We start from the raw sequence: 21276 nt of genomic DNA on the forward strand, positions 1-21276 counted from the left end.
CTACTCCTTGGTTTATTCAATACATATCAGTGACATGTGGAAGGTTCATTGTTTTAAGTAGGTAAAACAATTTTCAAGAGAGCAAGTAAAGTTCATGATAGTTTGTCCAAATTCCTGATATCATAAGAGCCCAAACACTGTGTAAAATTCCATCAGAATTATAATTTGTTTCCATAAGGTTATATGGCATGGCATATGTCTAAAAGTATGAGAACATTTCTTTGCCTTAAGGAATCCGTCCTATATGAGCGACAGCACCCTCTAAAATACAATTATGGAGCGATGACTTCAATGACTTGGCAAAACTTCAAAACGATAATGCAATGCAATTTGAGAATAATGTGATTATTATTTTCCCTTTAAAAAAAAAAAAGCTTCTACTTGTCTCACAATAGAATAGTTCCTCTTGTCTTCTCCTCCACTCCCAGTAAATGAATTAGAACTCTGTCTCAGATTAAAAGAGGTTGGATGGAAGGAAAGATAATAAATGACTTAATTAAAGTGGATGGGTCTACCAAAGTGAAATGTGGCTGAGTAGAAGAGAATTAGCAAAGAGAAAGACACTAAGGGAATAACTCCAAATGCTAAAATTTAAAATTCAAATTCTAGTTATTTTTAAAAATCTTTAAATGTTGAGGCTGCTTTCAAGAATCTAAACCAACCAAGGGTTGAACTTGTTTTATGCGGTAATAACAGTTGCTCCTCTAGACTTTCAAAAAGTCTGGTAGAATGTTTCAGATTAACAAAATTTAAACTATTTAAATTTCACTCATGGGAACCACACACATTTCAGCATAATTTATATGTTTCTAATATTGCATTTCCCAAACTGTGCATGAGGTGCCTTAGAGCACTGCAGTACACTCACCAGGATACCTCAAAATATCTTGAATTTTTAAGGGAAGCACAGTAATACGTGGCATCTGTCAGGTACCCATGAACTACTAGCTGGAGGTGGTTCACAGCTTTACCATTACATTCGTCTCTGTTGTTTTAGATGATGCCATATCTTTGCAAAACTGGGCAACATGAAAATCAGTGCGGAACAGGAAGTGAGGATGGTTACATCTAGTCTGATTCCAAGGCTTGGGAAGTTCCCATTGTAACTTATTTACTAAGAATGACAAACTATACATATATATATATATATATATATATACACACACACACACACACACACACACACACACACACACACACACATATGTTTTTTGATGTTCATGTGTATTATTTTTTTAACTGGCTACTAAGTTTTTAGGACACAAATAGTTATGTTATTTGGACCTAACTACTTAATAAACAGAACTGTCAGGCTCTTTGTTTGCTTGTTTTGCCTACGTGTACAAGGGGAAAGATTACTAAGACACTAGGTACCGCAATATGAGAAAGTTTGGAAGCTTTTGTTCTAAAATTTGCATGCCTGTATAAGTAGGTGTCATGTCACAAGTAAATGATGCTTTATGCAGTTATTTTCTACATGAAGAATAGCTAATGCTGGGAAAGATGTTCTAAGAGATTGAATTTAAATATATGATTCAGAGCCGAAACTAACCCTCAGGAAGCAATCCAGATATGCACTGTTTAAACAAAAGAGCCCTTAAATATAGATAAACTTCAGAAGGAAGGAGTGAGGTATAAAATTGAAAGCCGGTTTTGTTTTACTCCTTTTTTCCCCTAGTCTCTACTTTGATTCTGTCTATTTTACTGCGAGGATTCCTCAAGCCAAATACGTTCTTCTTAATCTCTAATATGTTTTTCAATACTAACCCTGTAGAAGTAGTTATAAGTAAACTAGTAAGGCAAACGTATATGTATATGCTCTTTTCCTTTTAATGTCCTTCAGTTGAGTAAAAAGTAAGCTCTCTATCACTTTTATTTTCATAAATTATACAGTGCTTTGTAGGATATTAGAGAGTCAGCTACTAGATATTATCAAAGTATTTCAGCCTTATATTTTATTGAGCAGAATTTATAGACTGCATTGTTCTGTAACTTGTCTTTCATGACTTATCCTGACTCTGCATCATGATCCTTTAGGTAATTTCTCGGTACAAGGACAGCTGAATTGCCGATTTAAACTTATACTATAACCAGAAAAGTCATAACTACTAATAGGCTGTTGCTGTATTACCATGCTCGTTGATCTGACGTAGACGTTGTTTTTCAGATGGCAGTTTCCATCATTTGGCACCACTATGCCTGCCAATTTGCTATCTAGAGCAAGATGAGATGTCTGGTCTGTCATCACCAGCAGCAATCTTTTAGCTTCTTTTCGCCATCCAATGTGACTCTTAAAATAAACATGTAATTAGATCTTGTACAATAACATAGATCTTTACTATGGTTTTCATTTCAAGTAAACATTAAATTTAAAACATTAAGTCAGGCTAGAATGATGTGCATAAATTCAGTGCTGTTTCATAAATAGCATTAACTTTTATTTGTATATCCTCTTCCACAGCCGTTTGACCACACTTTCTCCTGGCTAGAGACTTCTGGTGTTCCACAGAGGAAGAACAAGCCAGGTTTATGAAGTGCAGACTGCCCACTGTGATGTGAGTAGGACAACAAGCTACTTCTGTTTTTTTCCTTGGAGAGTAGTGAGTGAAAAGAGCAGCCCTTTTGGAAATGATTTTCCAAGTGCATAAGTTATTCTTTCCCTTTTATCTTTTCCTATTTATAACCCTCTCCTAATTTAGCCCCTCTGTCCTGAACACATACCAAAATGAATAATACTGGTGACAAATAACAGATAGGAGAAGAATGTATTCTTCTATGCTATGTTTTCACTCCATAAATCAAAGGGAAAAATCCTAAATTCTTGGAGAATTTTTCATCTGAGCAAATATTCAATAATGTGAAACTTCTTACCTCACAGACAGCTGCCTGAAGCATAGCATCAAAACCTCCTTCAGGTGTATCTATATTTCCAGAGATCTTCTGTCTGTGAACTGCTTTTTCAAACTCAGTGATGTTTTCCGTCAAAGACAGCACATGGATATACCCATGGGGAGGCATACAGTCTAAGTTGTAGTCACTATATGGGTAAAGAAGAAATGCAAATTCTGTTTTGCTATGCGTCCTTCAAAGATCCAAAATACTACTCATGGTCATAGTAAAAGTGTGTGGTTGATGTGAGAAGGGAATACCTTTTTTATTTTTGCCAAGAAAATTTTATTAGAGAAAATCTGTATTTTATAAAATCAGAGAAAAGCTCAATATTGGTGAATATTTCTTTGCATGTAGCAATATAATGCTTTGGTCGTCAAAACATAAAGAAGATTAAACATGTTTAATATAGGACACCTAAGGGCTTTTATTATGCAAATATGCACTGTTAATTTTTAAGAGGAGATGAAAATTTACAGTGATTTCCTATCACATTTGCCCATGGAACAGCTGAAAAACACTTTTTGGGAAATGTTTTTAGGAATTTAGTTAAAATATTATACTACTGTTAGATATTTTAAAATATTTTGCTAATTTTAAAGTGATGCTTGGTGTAGAATTATTGATGCATGGTCAAAATTCATTAAAATTGTTTTGAGAATTCCATAATGTCCCCAAAGGTGAGGATCATTCCTCAGGTGCATTTGTATTCAGGGAGAAGGTGTGTGAAGCTCCATGTGGAGAGGCATCAGTCTTGTTCCTCTACAACAGAAAGCAGAGTTGTTTTGGTAAATTAGAGTATATGCTGTAAAGTGATCTGGGCAATTCATGAAAGTAGGAAAGAAGACGATAAAATGAAATGTTTTGTTAAGGAAGAACTGAACACATTTATAGTTCTCTCTGAAAATTCAACAAGCTAAGTATCGTGTGAGAAATTCATATTTTAAAGGTCTGTTTTCCTTTCATAGTAGGGAATATGCTGTTCCAAAATGATAAGGAAAAGGGCTCTTTCTAGCAAACAAATTCTCTCTTTTGACCTACCTATCCTCCATGTGCTAGCTGAGTTTTGTTTGAAATCACATCATAAGCAATGTAATTATAAACAGTCACAATACAGTAATGGAAATACAGATGCAATACTGGCAAAATAAGTACTTTAAATTTGATAAACCTTAATTCAGCAAATTTGGATCAATCAAAAAAGGAATACAGAAGTTTCAAAGATGTATTTTTTATATATATATATATATATATATATATATATAGTAGCCTGATTATTGGAGGTTTATCCAAAATTACTAATATTATTTGTGTTTTTTGTAATAGAAACTAAGTGAATGATATTTGAAAAAATATAAAGTAAAAAGCCACCCTTCAGTCTCAGAAGTTTTCAGATAGAAACATACTTCTTCTATACATATTTTCATTTATCATTTAATTAAAACAAAAATATAAAATTTAGTAAGTCTTTGATTTAAAAACAAAATGCGGTTTTATAAGATTTTAAATTTGTTTAGCATTAGGAAGTCCACGTCAAATATTAGATACCTGCATTGATTATGAATTCTTTCTGGATGGATACTAATGTATGGTGAAACTGTTTTATCAACGTATGAGCCAAATCCAAGGCGGAAGTCATGGGAGAAAAATGCCATTTTTCTAGATAAATCATTTCCAACTGAATTTAATTTTTCAATATTATTGTGCATTGATGCTGAGACATCAACCAGATAATAAAGATCCACAGGATATTTCTTCAGAGGATGAATTTTCAGCATAAAATTAGCTTCAGCTCCTAGTTCAGAGAAAGACAAACATAGTATAGTATTCATTTTAAACATCTCAGGTTAAGCTATCAATCATCCGGTCACATTTTAGGTATAGAACAATTATCACAAATTTGTGCATAATGAATGAAATTGGGAATATTCCAGAATAATTTCAAGGCAGTTTGGAAACTCTACCATCCCAGACATACCAATGTCTTAGTCTCCAACTTCTACAGTGCATTTCTCGTAATTCTATAGGGCAGATAGAGATAATAACAAATAGACCAGCTCAACATAAATGTAATAGGTAATATATTTATCACCATATGAACCTGTATTTCTAGTGTCTAGTAAAGCATAGGACAAACAGCAAGCAGCATTCTATCATAAGAGAGAGTAGGTGTCTGTGCTTGTTTTCAGGTCGCATTTAGATATGAAGACAGCCAGAAAGGTATTCTAAGAAAATTTACCCCTTATTGGATGCAGGTGTAGATTCATTCTTTTGGGTTAAGGTATATTTACATATGAGATGTGAAAACTCTGGTACTGAGCAGTACATTAAGCTATTCAAAATAATTCCTACCTCATCATGTTACTTGATTAGATTCTCCCCAACAGTTAGTTGTAAGAGGAAATGAGACAGTGGTCTGAAGAATGATATGCAGCATTGCCACATTGAGGACCAAGACAATGTAGGGGACAGCATTTGTCCAATGCATAATGGGTGCATGATAAACATATGTTGAAGAGGGATCACAGGGGCAAAGAAACTGGATGAGTAGAGAGGGTCACCATAAGGAGAATTGTTGGAGCCTCCAAAAGACAACTGTCTTTGCAATACAGTTTTATTTAGTTTTCTGTCCATTATCAAGTCATACAAGGATTTGGTACCCTACAGAGTTAGTACTTCTGTATTTAACTTTTTAAAGTACATGATGAAAAGTTATCAATTTAAATAGAGGAAGTTTGTGAATTTTACTTTTTTAAATAATAAAGCAAATGCTTGTAAGTCATTAATTATTTGCACATGGGGAATATTTTGAGTGTAAAAAATTTTTTAATAAATACAAATTTGTATACATAATTGGTAGCCTGATCTACTTATTAAAGGAATCTTACAATTTATCAAATCATATTTTCAGTCTTAATATGCTTAAAAATAGCAATATTTTAAAACTTCACAAATCAAATGTTATACAGCCAGATTATGGAATGTATTAAAAATAGTAAGGTTTTTTGGTTTGTAATATTAATTATGGGAGAAAGGGGCTATTTACTTATTCCTAATTTGCCTTTAAATGCAGGAAACTTCTTTATTATAACATTCTTGGATTTTCAGCCCAAGAGTTTGGGAGGAGAAATTGGGCTTGCATAGCCCAGCCCAGTCAATTCTTTCACTCCTTTTTTTAGGAGCTGGGCTGCCTCCAGTGAACATATATTTGGCTCTGCTTTCCAAGTATCTGGTGAAAAATCCTGCCCATGTGGAAGTGTCCTGCAATTTGGGTAGAGAAGTTTAATTCAGAAGAATGATAGAATCTGGTAGATAGGGCTGGATCGATGAGAAATAGAAATGGAGCGTATTGGGGAGTGTGGTTCATGTGGAGGAGCTTGAATTTTAATGTGGGTCAGCATTTAATTTTTAATTTTTTTAAAGTTGTGTAGTTGTTTTTAACTGTTGACTTGGACATATGGCTGAAGGCATTAGGAGCTGGCCACATGGTATTCTCATCTTGATGGATCATTATAGTTTATGGTGGCTCTGTCTAAAGATGAATGGCTGCCTATTTTTATAGAGTCATCGAAAAATGTACCAGATATTCAGCGTGTTGTGTGAGTTGTTATATTATTGGTTGGTTATCTCAGCCAACAGGCAGAGTCTACATAGCATCAGCAAAAGCACAGGCCTTGGAGGCCTGAGCTATTCAGGGAGCTCCAGTAAAATGCTAGCCACACAGGAGCCTTCAGCACAGGTCAGCTGCTCATAGCCCAGCAAGTGAATCCTAGTCTCACTGACCTCAGCAAAGAAGAGGGCTTTTAGGAAGCCTGGCCAAATGGCCATGGTTAGAGGGTGCAGGCTGCTGTAGCTTTATTTTGATTACATAGATGCTGGCGTTAGCACATGTACCTGGGTCAGTTGAAGACCTCAGCGTGGGCTGACACCTCAGTAAGACAAGTTTTCACTAAAGGAGAAAGGAGAATCTTTCTGTACACAGGCCTTTTACTCATTGCTGGAGAGAATGATAATCGCTACTTTTAAACTGCAAGGCACTTGAGTTTCCTAAAAGGTTCTAGCTTTAAGTAGTAAGCTTAAGGTGGGCAGCCCTACATAGGCTGACCCCAAACCCCACTCTGCTTGTTAAGGAGGAAGCTGAAGGGGCCAAGCTTAGATTACCATATTTTGCCCATGAGCCTGAGACACTCCCCACATTATGCTCTCAAGTTGGCTTTGGATTGGATAATTATATATGACGGAGAAACCTTCTCTTGGAAGCAGTAGAAATATCTTTTCATGGGAACATGGATACCATGTCCTTGGATAAAATCTCCATTCAGTTCCTACTGTGGTGCCACCAACAATGGGCTCAAAGGGAAGATGACATTAAAGAGGTTTTGAATATATTGAATGAGAAAGAAACACATCTAAAAATAAGACAATATCTGCGGCCATCACCACTGTGATATAAATTCCAGCAGCAATGTCTTAAATGCTACTCTGAGAGAAGGAGCTATGTGGGGGTGGATTCTTTTAGTGGGTAAGAGCTACTAAGTGCAGTGATCCATATAAAATATTTACCACAGTATTTGGTACACAGTAAATATATAGACATTAGTAATTATTACCATTAGTATTACTAGATTCTAACATTAGATCTGTTCTAATGTTAGAATAGATGATAGATAGCACTGTTCTATCTAACATTAGATAGAACAACATTAGGATAAGAACTGTTTATTTATCTCTGAAGCCTCTGGGTTTGGTACATGCATAGCCACTCATAAATGTTCTTTAAACTATATTGGAAGAATATTTTGATACAGCATTTCAAAAGGCCCATATATATACCACAGTAAGAAGCTAATATTTATAACTTCTTTCCCATAGTTTAGGGAGATCTTAAATAGTTTCTCTCTATAAGAGGAAAAGAGTATCATCTGGCCCCCAAAATATTTATGCCACCACTTACATTATCTCCAGGAAAGCTTCATCCTCATAATTTGAGATTCTAAAGGCTCAAGTCCTATTCCTTTGATTAACTTTAAAGGCAAGAAAAGAGTCTGTGACATAGAATAAGAAAGAGGACTTGGAGGAAAGTTGAGACCTACTTAGAACTATTGCCAATATTGGTTTGAATAGACCAAAAAAATAAAGTTGTTCGAATGAGTTTTAAATCACTCAAATAATGGCGTGAGCATCTCTGAAGAGCTGGCTACAACAAACATGACTGGATATTAAGAAAAGATAACTAAGAAATATTCTGCATAAGATGAAAGTGAAAAACCGTAAGAAAATATGGAGAACTGTAGCAGGAGGAAAGAGCTGCCAATTTCTATTCATTATCCTTGAGCAGGGGAAGGAGAAGGCCCAAGAATTAGACTAGTTTGAAACAGCAAGGTACAGACTCCAGCACATTTCTGGATTTCTGTGTGGGATAAAATGGGGGATATGTGCCAGGTGTTGAGGAGGAAAAATGCATGACTCTATAGTTTTAGGTTTTTTGAAAAAAGTTTTGAATTCAAGAAGAATACCTGAAAAATCTTACATTTTAAATTAAGCTACACTAAAGAACTTTTTTTCTTTAAAATATTAAAATGAATCAAGTTTGAAACCTTTTCTTCAATTAGTGAAGTACAAATTATACTCATCCTTGTCATATACATTATATTACTTCTGAAACAGAAATCGAGAATTATCTTCTCTCACCTATCTTCCTAAAGATTTCATTTCATTTCACTGTTCTTAGGGGACATAAACTAGGATTAGTCACCTATTTCTGTTATTATTTTTCCATAAAATTGATAGGTAAAAATTTTAAAAAGTATAGTTTAAGAAGTAAAAAGTAAATATCTTTTTAAAATCTCATTTAAAATATTCAATTATATATATTATATACATATTTTATATAGCCCTAACATTCCTTTAAAAACTTAGTATATGATATAGTGGAAATATTTTTATTTTTAAAAATAAAAACTTTTTAAAATCCTTAATAAATGCTACATTGAAGGTCATGAATTTTTATCAGGTAAGAATAAAGTGGTTATCTATAAATAAATCTAATAAATCAAAATTAATATTAGGGAATAAATGTATTTTACACTTAGGTATTCATTATACCAGACCCTCAACTCTTATATATATATTAGGGTGCAAAGGACTTTACATTGTAAGGAATGAGGTTCCTGTATATCTGGAGTTGGTAAAATACAGCTTTATATATTATGCCCCAAAGCTGGCATGTCTTTGATGCCACGATGCACTTTTAGATGAACTTATTAAATCTATTTTAATAATTATTTGCTATATATGCAGATTATAAAAATATAGTTCTGTCATAGCTATGTTGGAAAGATAACATACACGTTAGACAGTTAGTAACTATTTCCACACAGAAATTCATGAGGATTGGGGAATTGACTAAAATCAAACCCTATAATGATTGACATAGACATTAAGCATTTGTGTTTTGATTCTCCTACTCCCATGATCTCATTCATACTACCTTCACTTACTACCTCATGTTGACATCTCCAGCTTCTCAATCTCCAACTCTGTCTCTCCCCAGAACACCTAATGGGTAAGTCACTACCTTAATTCAAGATGTCTGTTTGAACTCAGACTCACCCCCTCCACAAAGAGCAGCCTTCTCCACCTCACCTAGATGCTCGAGCCAGAGCCCAGGTGTTCCCATACTCATCAATCACCAATCCCTGGGGATGAAACCTCCGGATTATCTCTCAAGTCTGGCCATTTTTCTCCTGCCTTGTTACCATTACTGCCATTGCTTATCTACAGCACTGAAATAACTTCCCAACTTTTGAACTGTTAATTTATAGTCTCAGGAGGATTCAGCCACCATTATGTCTACAGAAGAGAACAGACTAAATTCATTTAAGTGTATAAATTTAAAAGTAACATACCAGTATAAAAAAATGCACCTTGTAATTTTCAAATCTCAAGTATTTAAAAAAGAGCAAGACATTTTTTAAGGCTATTAGTCATTTTTTAGAGGTAAATAATATATGATAAGCCTCATCTGTAAGCTGTTGAAAATTAATATTCAGTGAGAAAAATAAGCAAATTTATATGGAGGGGCAAATCACACACAAAGTGGAGAGATAAAGATAATTAATAAGCTTAAGAAAAATATTCAAGCTTTCTAGTAATAGGAAAAAGACAAAAGAAAACAGCTAATAGACTAGTTACACTTAACAAATTGAAGAGATTAAAAAGAATGAGAATGGGTGAGGTTGACTCTTGAAAGCCTAACTGGACATGAATTTTTCTTGTGAATAATCTGGTAATACACATGACCTAGTAAATCTATTCCTAGGAATGTATCCTAAATAAATATGTTGTTACATATATGGAGAGATAGATAGATATAGATAGATACATGTATAATGAGTATCACTGAAGATTTGTTTAAACAAACTGCATTTAAATTTGATTGGGACTGTCTTACATTTATTGATTCACTTAGATTTTGTTACATTACTAGAATATATTTATAGAAAACTGTTATTTTTATAATATTGTTTCCCTATTCAGGAACATAAAATTCTTCTGCATCTATTCATACTGTCTTTTACGTAGCACAATAGACTCTACATATTTTTTAGAAAGTTTATCACTAGGCAGTTTACATTTTAGGTTGCTGCTTTGAAATGATCCCTTTTTAAGTTATATTTAATACTATATAAGAAATTCATTGATTTTTGAATATTTAAAAAATTTCCTGCCATGGCCTTTTATTTTTAATTTTAATAGTTAGTTTTCGTTGATTTGCCTGGATTTCCAGGTAGAAATATAATGATAATTTTGCTTTATCTTTTCAAAATGTTGATAACACATACTTGGTTTTCTTGTCTGATTGCTTTTATGTAAAACTTTCAGAAGGATTTTAATACATATTAAAAAAGTAGTCTTCAATTTTGGTTTGGGCAGGAATGGATACTAAATTTTTTTTGTATGATTTTTGGCATCTATTGAGATAACAATATATATTTTTCTTCTTTTGGCAAACTAAGATGATAAAAATACATTAATTTTAAGACAATCAACTACCCTAGGTTAGATCTACTTGTATGGTGACATTGCTCTTATTATCACATGCAGTTTAATTTGATTTCTTAAAATGTTATTAGGGATTTGATACTAGAGTTATGATAAGCTTGTAAAAATTGAGTAGCTTCTAAGCCTTCTCTAAAACCATGGAAGAGTTCATGTAGCATAGGGATAATGTGTTCTTTAAATGTTTAGGGGAACATGAAATCATTTCTCCCCATGAAATCCTTTAGACCTAATGTTTTTAGGGGGAGTTTCTTTTATAATTTTCTTAACTTCTTATATCTTTATTAGGTTTCTTAGGGGTTTCCCTCTTCTTGAGTCAATTTTAGTCATGTATATTTTCCTAGAAAATTATCTTTATTATTACGATTTATATATTTTACCACATTTAATGCATTTTACCATTTTTAATATTTTCTTAAAGTTTTTTTTTACCCAATATTTGTTTCTCTGGTTATGGTCTGTATAATCAGGTCATTTGCTTTTTGTCCTTTTTTCTTAATTAGCTTTGCCAATAATTTGTCTATTTCATTGGGCTTTACAAATAACCAGATTTTGGATTTATACGTTCGTTTTACTTTTTTATTTCTATTTTGCATTCCATTTTGTTTTTTTTCTTAACTTATGAATTTCTTCCTCTGTTTTCCTTATGGTTATTTTGTTTTTGTTGTTTCTATACCTTTATCTGGATGCTTCATTCTTCTTTAATAATAAAAGCATTTAAAGTTTTGAATTATCCTGAGAGCAACTTTGAACACATACCATTATGTTATGATGTGTGTTGTTATTATTGTTATTATCAAATAGTCTATGACTAGAGTTTTGATTTATTCTTGGAGATAGAACTTATTTAGGAAAATCTTTTCTTTGTTTCTCTATTATTTAATATTTGTTTATCCTCTTGTATTGATTTTAAATTTTATTGCGAGGTGTTCAGAGATGTTGGCCTATAAAAACAGTTTCACTTTTTGGAGTTCAGTTTTCTTGTATAAAATATAATTAATTTCTAAAAATATTTCATAGCTTTTGAAAACATTATTTTATATATCAAGAATTATGGATTGAATTTTGCCCCCTCCCTGCCCGCCCCCAGCCAAATTTCTATGTTGAAGCCCTGACTCACAATGTGATGGTGTTTGGAGATGGAGCCTTTGGGAGATGACTAGATATAGATGAGGTCCTGAGGGTGGGGTCCTCATGGTGGGTTCAGTGCCCTTATATATAGACAACAGAGAGCTCCTTTTCTGTCTGTCTGTCATTCTCTCTCCCTCCCCAGAAACCGAATCTGCCAGCACCTTGATCTTAGACTTCCTAGCTCCTAGAACTGTGAGAAAATAAATTTCTGTTGTTTAAGGCACATAGTATGTGGTATTTTGCTATGGCAGCAATAGAAGGTGGCAAGTGTCATAATCTTACCAACCTAGTTACTTTAATTTTTGTGTACCCCTTTCCAGCTGTCACTCATTTATGTCCATACTGGGCTGTATAATTGTTGGATATGGTGAAGTGCACAGTTTTAATTGGAAGCTGGGAATATGCCTAGGGCCAAGAAAGAAATGGATTTCGTTATTTTGGTAATCCAAGAGTCTGGGAAAAATAGCTCAGCTTTGGAATTGGGAGGTCATATGTTGATAATGGTTATTCAAAAGTTTAATGACAGGACAATACCACCCAAAATGAAATAATGATGGCTTGAAGGCAATCGCATACCACTTAAAACTAAATGTATCTAGTTGAGTGATGCATATCTTTGTACCTGAACTTATCTTGCCATATGTAGTTAGTTCATTGGGATTCTCTGGCACTGGAGAAAATGAATAATTTCCAGTGGCCTGCTACATGTGCAATACAGTGGTGTGGAAGGACAAGTATAAGAGAAGTATTGGAGGAAAAGCGTACGTTACTCTCAGGGGCCAAATCAGCTCAAGTTAATTATGATAATTATGAATTATAGTTTTCTGTTACAAGCTTATCACACAGGCTCTAAGACTTAGCTTAATTCACATCTCTTACTAATTAATCAACTAACAAATTCAGCAAACACTTATGGAGTGCTTACTACATGCCAGCACTCTGTTAGGCATTGGAGAAACAGAGTGGAATAAAACATGTTCTCTTTCTTCCAGAGCTGGCAGTGGCATAGGAACACAATTACAGTACAATGTGATCAAGTTTGGAAACACATAATTATAATATAGTGTGGTCAGGTTTGCAGAGTGTCCGAGGCCACACAGCTAGCTATAGGCATAAGAAAGACTAGAATTCTGATTTCTTGATTCTGAGCCCACTCTTATTTCTACTGTAGCAATACTGCCTGCCATAAAATGTTAAATATGAGCAAATAAAGCTAGATATAATTTCAAATGAAGAATCATCATTGATTTATTTGAAAATAACCATACCTTGACGTAGCTGAATCAGCACTTCTCCTGGTGTCACCTGGGTATTGATTTCATTTTCACTTGGTGTTACATGCACAGATGGGTATTCTATCAAATCAATTGAGCAGCCTTTGTTTATTAAATTGGAAACAATATCACAACGTTCATTCTTTGATCCACCTGAAATGAAATCCTGTTTAAAAGAAGGAAAATCACTGATGTTTTTAGTGCATATCATCTCAGTTATAACCAAAGAAAACCACATAACGAACACTGCAAAGAAGCCATCTTCCAATATTGTACAAATTATACAACTGTTAAGAATAGCTGCATGTTTCCAATAAGAATACTGGCAAATTTGTCTTAAATAAAGCTTTAATTTCTAAATGTTATTTTGAAAGAAGAAAATGAATATTAAAAAGGAGATTTAAACTAAGTACTTTAAATATTGTTAACTGATCACTTTAAAATTATACCAACTTAATTCCTTCTAAATATTTTATTTTGGAAATACTGCTCCAAAAGAAAATTTAGCCAAAATAGACCATTCAGTGTGGTTCCACATGTAAGCTTCAGTTCTCAAAGAACCCAACTGGTATGTTTACTATATACTATTATGTTTGGAATGTGAGAGCAAGTCCTTAGAAATCACATGCCTAATTAGATACTGAAAATTCATAAAAGAATGAATTGGAAATCTATATTTCTTAGACTAAAAATTCCCCGACTTCTTATACACGTAACAGCCTGTAATTCAGTAAACCAAGGAAGATGCTCATAATGAGACTGGGAGATATAAAAGTGCAGCTCAAAGTCTCCTGATTTTGAACAGAATCTTGAACTTTCATTACCATTCAGCACTGGTTAGTTGATGGTAATCCAATAGCCATCCATTAAACTTGGAATTAATGGAGCAAGCTTAAAATATAATTTATCTTGACTGAGAAAGATTTGATATTTTTATTTTTGAATGTAACCATTCAGGTTTTTTCCTAAGAACAGGAAATGTATTGAAAAGTATAGAAATATAGTTTATTATATATAATGTTGGCCTGAATTATTTGGGATATTTGCTTAGTGATCTTCCTGGATGTGGCTATTTTGATCTGGCATTCAGTCATTCCTCATCTAGTTTAACCGATTCAGAGAACTGGGTTTCTGATCAATTACTCATTCAATCGAAGAATGTTGACTGAATACTTACTCAGGGACAGTAGTTTGTTAGGTGCTGAGGATACAGACTGGAACACGACAGATAGAGTCCCTGTTATCAGAGTCAACAGACCATCAGTGAATTCAGCCATTAAGCAAGTAAATGTAATTATCATAGGCATTAAATTTAGGGGAAGCACAGAATGTCATAGGGTTATGGAGAAAAGAGATTATATTCACGTTTAATATTACTTGACTATGAGATCACTAATTATGAATAAGGAGATCCTTGGCACTGGTGAGGAATTAGATGGGATGGTGGTAGGCAATATAAAAACATTCATACAAAGATTTTAATTTAATTCTTCTCTCAATTTAGAAAAAGGGTTGGAAAACTAGAGACAGTGGGACAAACACAGCTCATGGCTTGTTTTTGTATGGCTTGAGTGCTAAAAAATACTTGTTACATTTTTTAAATGCTGTAAAACAATAAAAACGGAGAAGAAGAATGTACAACAGAGATAGTATGTGGCACAAAAAATTTTACTATGTGACCCTTTACAGTACTGATCCTGAATTAGAGTGTGGTGCACAGTTGCAATATAAATATAATTAAAAGACAAAAGAGAGGGCTTCCCTGGTGGCACGGTGGTTGAGAATCCACCTGCCAATGCAGGGGACACAGGTTCGAGCCCTGGTCGGGGAAGATCCCACATGCTGCGGAGCAACTAAGCCCGTGCCCCACGACTACTGAGCCTGCGCTCTAGATCCCGGGAGCCACAACTACTGAGCCCACGTGCCACAACTACTGAAGTCCGTGTGCCTAGAGCCCGTGCTCCGCAAGAGAAGCCACTGCAGTGAGAAGGCAGCGCACTGCAACGAAGAGCAGCCCCCGCTCGCCACAACTAGAGAAAAGCCCACACACAGCAACAAAGACCCAACACAGCCAAAAAATAAATAAATAAATAAATAAATAAATTTGTTTTAAAAAAAGACAAGAGAGAATAGGTTCTTTTCAGTCAAGATCTCCAGGTGTCATTGGTGAATGACTTCATGGGAATAGAAGAATTTGATTTGCCTTGCTATTGACCTTGCTTGCTGAAGTTTAAAATGTTTAAAGCCTTAATTTCTCATTTCCAAGTTTATCCTATCTGTTGTTAAAACTTAGAGGTTCTGAATGTGAGATTTAGTTTTTAAACAACTTGGAGCTCCTCAGAGAAAGGTGGCATGTACTGCTAGATATAAGGGGCTGGATGGGGGATCTCAGCTGTCCCAGAGCCTGGGGAATACTGAGGGCGCATAAGGCTTGGTACATGTATGCTCATTCATGCCTCCCATGAAGGCCACAGACCAAGGGCCACATGCGCTTTAATTTAATTAATTTAAGTAAAAACTGCAAGCCTTCAAATCAGGAAAGGAAATAAAGTACAAATAACTCTGATTTTTCTTTTCAGCTGGAAATTTTGTGATTTATATATACAGAATGAAAAAGAGGGGAAGGTGGTTAATTCACTGCAACTATACATCAATCTATGCCATTTGACCTTTAAATGTCAAATCATTTTGCTGAAGTAGGCAAAAAAATATCATTTGTTTTGCAGTGTCTGAATCAGCATGGCTGTTTTTACTCTACTGTAAAAACTAAGTTAGAAAAACATTGCCAACTTGACAATTAGGTTTGAAAAGGGAAGAAAAGATCGTGGCATCAAAATAAAGAATGGAATGCTGCCCCTACCCACTGTGGCCTACTTTCCACTCCGTATAAAAGAAAAGAATTTGAAACCACACCCTTTTAACTTTTGGTGTTTTGTGTCATTTTAATGTCTTCTAATTCTTATATTTTACTTTTTCTACAAGAAATACTCAAGCAAACTTATACTCCAGCTGTCTAAAACCTATTTGAGAATGAAAAGCCCAGCTTAGAAAGTTACCCTGGTTGGCTTCTCATCAATTGTTACTTTCATCCATTTAATGTAATAGTCTGGAGATATAAATAGGAAAAGGTTTTTCTCCTACTCGTTTCTGAGTCTTTCTAACCTCCAAGCATGGCAATCTGTACAGAAATGAAAGAATTCCTTCATCTTCCTTTTTGACAGTGAATGCCCTTTGTATTGTATTTTGGTTTAATTATGCTCCAAGGCTGCCCTGTAAACTTCTGACTATGTAATCACAACCTGTATCTGACATATCAGGCAGAAGAGGAGAAGTCTTCAAAACTTTCACATACGTTAAGTCATCTTTTTTTTCACATATGTTATGTCCAGTCTTTCACATATGTTAAAATGAATATGAGGCATTGAACTAGGTAATATTGATACAATTTTGTCTATCCTAAATATTTTCCAGTTCCTTTTATGTAGCATGGAGAGAAAGAGAAGTCAAAATATACAGAATGGCAGATTGACATGCCACACAAGAATGCAGACAAATTGATTATACTCTGTGTAAATTTTCTAGTGAACTTTTACTTTTGACCAGCTTTGAGAATTATACAAACCAGGCTTAAGTTGGTCATGTTTATCTTTTCTAATCATGAACAGAGAAAAAAATGCCTCTTTCTTTCTTGTCCCTCTTCTCTTGCTGGCTGAGAAATAAAACCAGCAGTTGCATATGTGACTAAATGGTGGGCAATCTTTCAAAATTAACCATTGCATTTTTCCTTTCAGTGGTGTCAGGTCAGCATGTAGGGAGTGGACAGCTCCTTCTGTTAATGATATGGCCAGTGACTGAGTGCTAACATGGGTTGCTTCCCCTGACATTGTATTCTTAACACAGGCAATTTTCTTAGTTTCCTAAGTCTGAATGAATTGCTCTAGAGTCTCACCATAGTTCTTATAGTAACTTAAGCAATGCCTGTGTGCTAAATGCCTTCCACATACAGTTTCATTTAAACTTCACAACGGTGTGTCATAGTTACAGTTATTATTTCCATTTTAGAGCTAGGGAAAACTGAGGCTCAGAGTGGGTAGGTTAACATGGCCAAGTTTACATAGTTGGAAATGGATGGCACTGGGATTTGAATCCAAGTTGATCACATTTCAGAGCCTGCTTTGTCAACACATAAATTAGACTACCCTGTACCACATAGAAGAATATTTCGGGATATGAACAGCCAAGTCATTTCTGGATGTTTTCTGAGATCCCCTTCTGAGGATTGGACCAACAGCAGACACCTCTGGAAGCCACCCTACGTTTCCTCCTTGGCTTACCTCCTTCCATTTGACCACCCATTCCTCTGAATACACAAAATCCCTCCTCCATGGCAGGACTGACATTGCTCCTCCCATAACTGTGACTCTCCAGACTTTTCATGCCAGTAGAGGTGTGAGATGGAGAAGGGTGCTGTCTGGAAACTGACATTCTATATGGCTGGCGTGTTGCATTTAGCTGGTAACTGGGTTTCTGAACCATCTTTTGAAAATCCCTCTAAACTATAGTCACTAAAGTTCTCAGGAGCTGAAGTTAAGTTGGCACAGTCTTCACAACTCTAATGATCTTCCTTGGTCATGCAGTAGAGGTCTAAAACGGAGTGTTGGGTGAGGGTCATGAAATATCAACATATCAACAAATGTAAAACATACCTGACAGGGAAAAACTGGAAGTAAACTTCAAACTCAAGGTTATAGAGATGCGGAAAGGGAGGCTCAGAGAAAAGAGTGAATTCTGTCTGGTCATTTGGATCATAGGAGGGAATGAGATTGGTCCTGGAAACTGTGGAATTGTCCTCTCTATGACATTGCCTGGCTCCATGGGTTCTGGCAAAGCACTGCCTAGTTTTGAGTGACATCTGATTTTCTGACCGATAAAGCCCAGAGTACGTCCAGGAAGCCTTTGGGCTGTCAGTAGGAGGGCTGCTTACTTCCGGAAGACATGGCTACTGTTTCATGATCCCCTCCCCTGCCTTTTTCCTGACTTGTTGCATAGAAGAAAGTAATGTCCATCATCCTTTGCTACTTTTCATATTTCTGTTTCCTCTTGGGGGATGTATAAAAGGACAAGTAATAACAGGAGAGATTGGAAAGCTAATGGTAGATACAGTTTTTTCATCTAAATCAGAGGCTGCAAAAGCTAGAGATTTCTCTTCATGTCAAGCAAAAGGCCATTAAAAGTCTGTTTGTTTCAATTCTCAGGAACTACATAAATAATTGTAAAGTTACCTAGGTAATCTCATAAAAAAAAAACCAAATTAGCAGTTGGCTTCCTCATTGAAACTTATTATATAAGGTAGTTTTGATTGAAGATTACCAACAAAAGAAAAAACTCAATACAAGTTTAGAGCCAAGAAGGAAGGAACACATTATAATTGTTTTACTATAAAGTTTGTTATTAGGACATGTTTCTCTTTATTTGACTATAAAAACATAAATTTTGAAGAATAAACATTTTCTGGTTATTCTCCATGTAACAGAATTTAATGTACACAATATTGCATGAATAGGGTCGCATGTCAAAGAAAAGCATCCCATTTTGCATAAGTAGCCAGTGAACTGATGTACAGTGTTATGAAATGGAGCAAATCACTTATCTCCAAGTATTTCAAATAAAAACAAATGAGATGGAACAATAAATTAGCTTGCTTTTCTTTAATAAGCAAGCACAAGACAACGATCCAACTTGGATATATAACCTAATGCCCCAAGCTGCAGCAAGAATTTCGCACAAAGCCTACTGACCTATCAAAAGTTACTATCCGTGTTTGCCAATTCTCTCTATAGAACAGATGGAAAACATAAAATGGTTTGCACTTCATTTCAAAATTACCATAATTTTCCTAATAAAAAGGTTATACTTATATTCAGCCAGATATGCTGTTTCCAAGCATGAAACCAAAGAAAATTTTCCTGATGCTCAGCAGTATCTTTCTTTTTCCTGATGCATCTTCAAGGCACAGAATATTAGGTCAGTGAAATCATGCTAGAAAGAAGGTCAACTTTAAGGAGAAGAGAAAAGAGCAAAAAAGGAAAGAAAGAAAAAGGCACACCTCTTGAGCACACCATCCACATTCCGGACCCAGCGCAAGGCACTTGGTGCAGGACACTGCATTCGAAGATGCACATCTATTGTCTTCTGTAATGGAGGATAAAATGAGGCATTACGGTTTACTCTGGTATTGGGAAGTATGTGCAATTCTAGACCAAAATGTATTTTGAAAACTGACATAAGCTGACCCATAGTTTTAAGTATACGACATCAAAAATATATAATTTCTTTGGGAATTGTTAACCTGATCACTGCAATTAATATGTACCGTATTTTCTGGATAGCTATCATCTGGTTTTATAAAATTAGGGAAAAGAAGGTGATAAAAATATGACTTTAGGTTTTGGGGTTTCGTTTGAAACTCTGTTGCAATGGCAGAGGATCCTCCAAATATTTTAGTGTGCTAAAGTTTCACTGTAGTTCATATTATCTGAACCAATGAGGTGTTTTTGGATCTAGAATTTTTCTGTAAAAATAATCATATACAGACCTCAATCTCAACATGTAAATCCATATTGAGTCACAGTGAATGAAGTTTCTGAGAAACATTCTTGATGGACATACACAGTAGTTCGCTTGGTAATTCTGACTGCATTAATATTGATTATTTTGGCATGAAGGATATCAGAACCAGACAAAATGGCAATGATTCAGTATTTTAGAAGTAAAGTGGTTAAAATGAATGGGTTGTTTTAGTTAACCTAATTTAGTTTCTCTGACTGGACCACTTTAAGATTATGACCAATTCACTTTTCCATAGCTACCCACACTTGTCTGTTATGTGTTAATAACATAGTTGTGCCTGGATACTATTTACCTTTATCCTTCTAGCTACTACTTAGATCATTAAAAAGAGGCTCATATTACAGACTTAAACACAAAAAATATAATAAAGAGAGAGTCATAAATTATTTTATCATGAGGTTTTAGTGGAACAATCACATGCTTCCCATACTCCATCCTTTACAATGAAATGTCCCAAGGACATGGGAAATCACAGCATTCTACCCATCTCACACGCACACAGTAAATAACATAGACATCCTGGCTTTAAGTAGTTCACAGTCCAGGTGAGGTGAAAACTGTATAAGAAAACAATAAAATACAGGGTGATAAGCATAACAAAATATCACCAATGCACTATGGGAATATGGTGAGGATCTTCTCACTCTACTTAGAGGGAAGGGCAGGGGTCAGAGAAGAGGGCATGTTTACAGATGGCTCCCCAGAGGCAGTGATACCCAGTACGTCTCTTTGCCCTCTCATTTTGTTTCTTCTCATTTGTGTTCATCTCTTTTTAAAAAATGTAATAGGCATGAAAGAAGACTGTGTGTGTGCCCAATCACACATGTACATCAGAGTTTGAAAGGGGATAGAGTCTACAAAATCTCTAGCTATCCCCATCTAATTGGTTTCTCTTTTCCTTCTCTCTCAACTTGCCCCAACATTCTTGAAGACAGGCTTAAAACGGTTCTGACCTGGAGGTGGCATGGGATGGGTGTTGGCAGTGAAAAGAGAGAGAGGAATACAGAGAAGTAAACATAGCAGAGAGGTGCATTGGGATATTGGGAAGTATGTGCAATTCTAGACCAAAATGTATTTTGAAAACTGAAATAACTGGGGTGGTAGTGAGCACTCTTCCCTGTATTTCCCCAGGTACCAATGAGTTAAGCTAAAAGCATTCTTCCTTAACATCTCATTGTTCTATTATCCATCTCTTCTGTCCCCTTCATCCTTTGTCCTTGGCTTTACATCAGCTTTTAAAATACACCATCCAAAACATCTTCCCTGATCTAGATGCACTGCACTGGGCTAG

The 21276-nt window shown here is 35.0% G+C and overlaps 1 protein-coding gene across 1 annotated transcript in view; it reads right to left on the bottom strand.

The window, feature by feature from the left end:
• Nucleotides 1-21276, bottom strand: part of ITGB8 (integrin subunit beta 8) — a 92410-nt gene that overhangs the window by 35614 nt on the left and 35520 nt on the right. The window contains exons 2-6 of the mRNA XM_060020404.2: nucleotides 19462-19547; nucleotides 13350-13521; nucleotides 4438-4684; nucleotides 2872-3037; nucleotides 2132-2290 (exon numbers count right to left, since the gene is read on the bottom strand). Coding sequence (XP_059876387.1) covers nucleotides 2132-2290; nucleotides 2872-3037; nucleotides 4438-4684; nucleotides 13350-13521; nucleotides 19462-19547 — 830 coding nt within the window. The remainder of the gene's footprint in view (nucleotides 1-2131; nucleotides 2291-2871; nucleotides 3038-4437; nucleotides 4685-13349; nucleotides 13522-19461; nucleotides 19548-21276) is intronic.

This window comes from Delphinus delphis, chromosome 9, assembly GCF_949987515.2.
Source record: "Delphinus delphis chromosome 9, mDelDel1.2, whole genome shotgun sequence".
Taxonomy (NCBI): domain Eukaryota; kingdom Metazoa; phylum Chordata; class Mammalia; order Artiodactyla; family Delphinidae; genus Delphinus; species Delphinus delphis.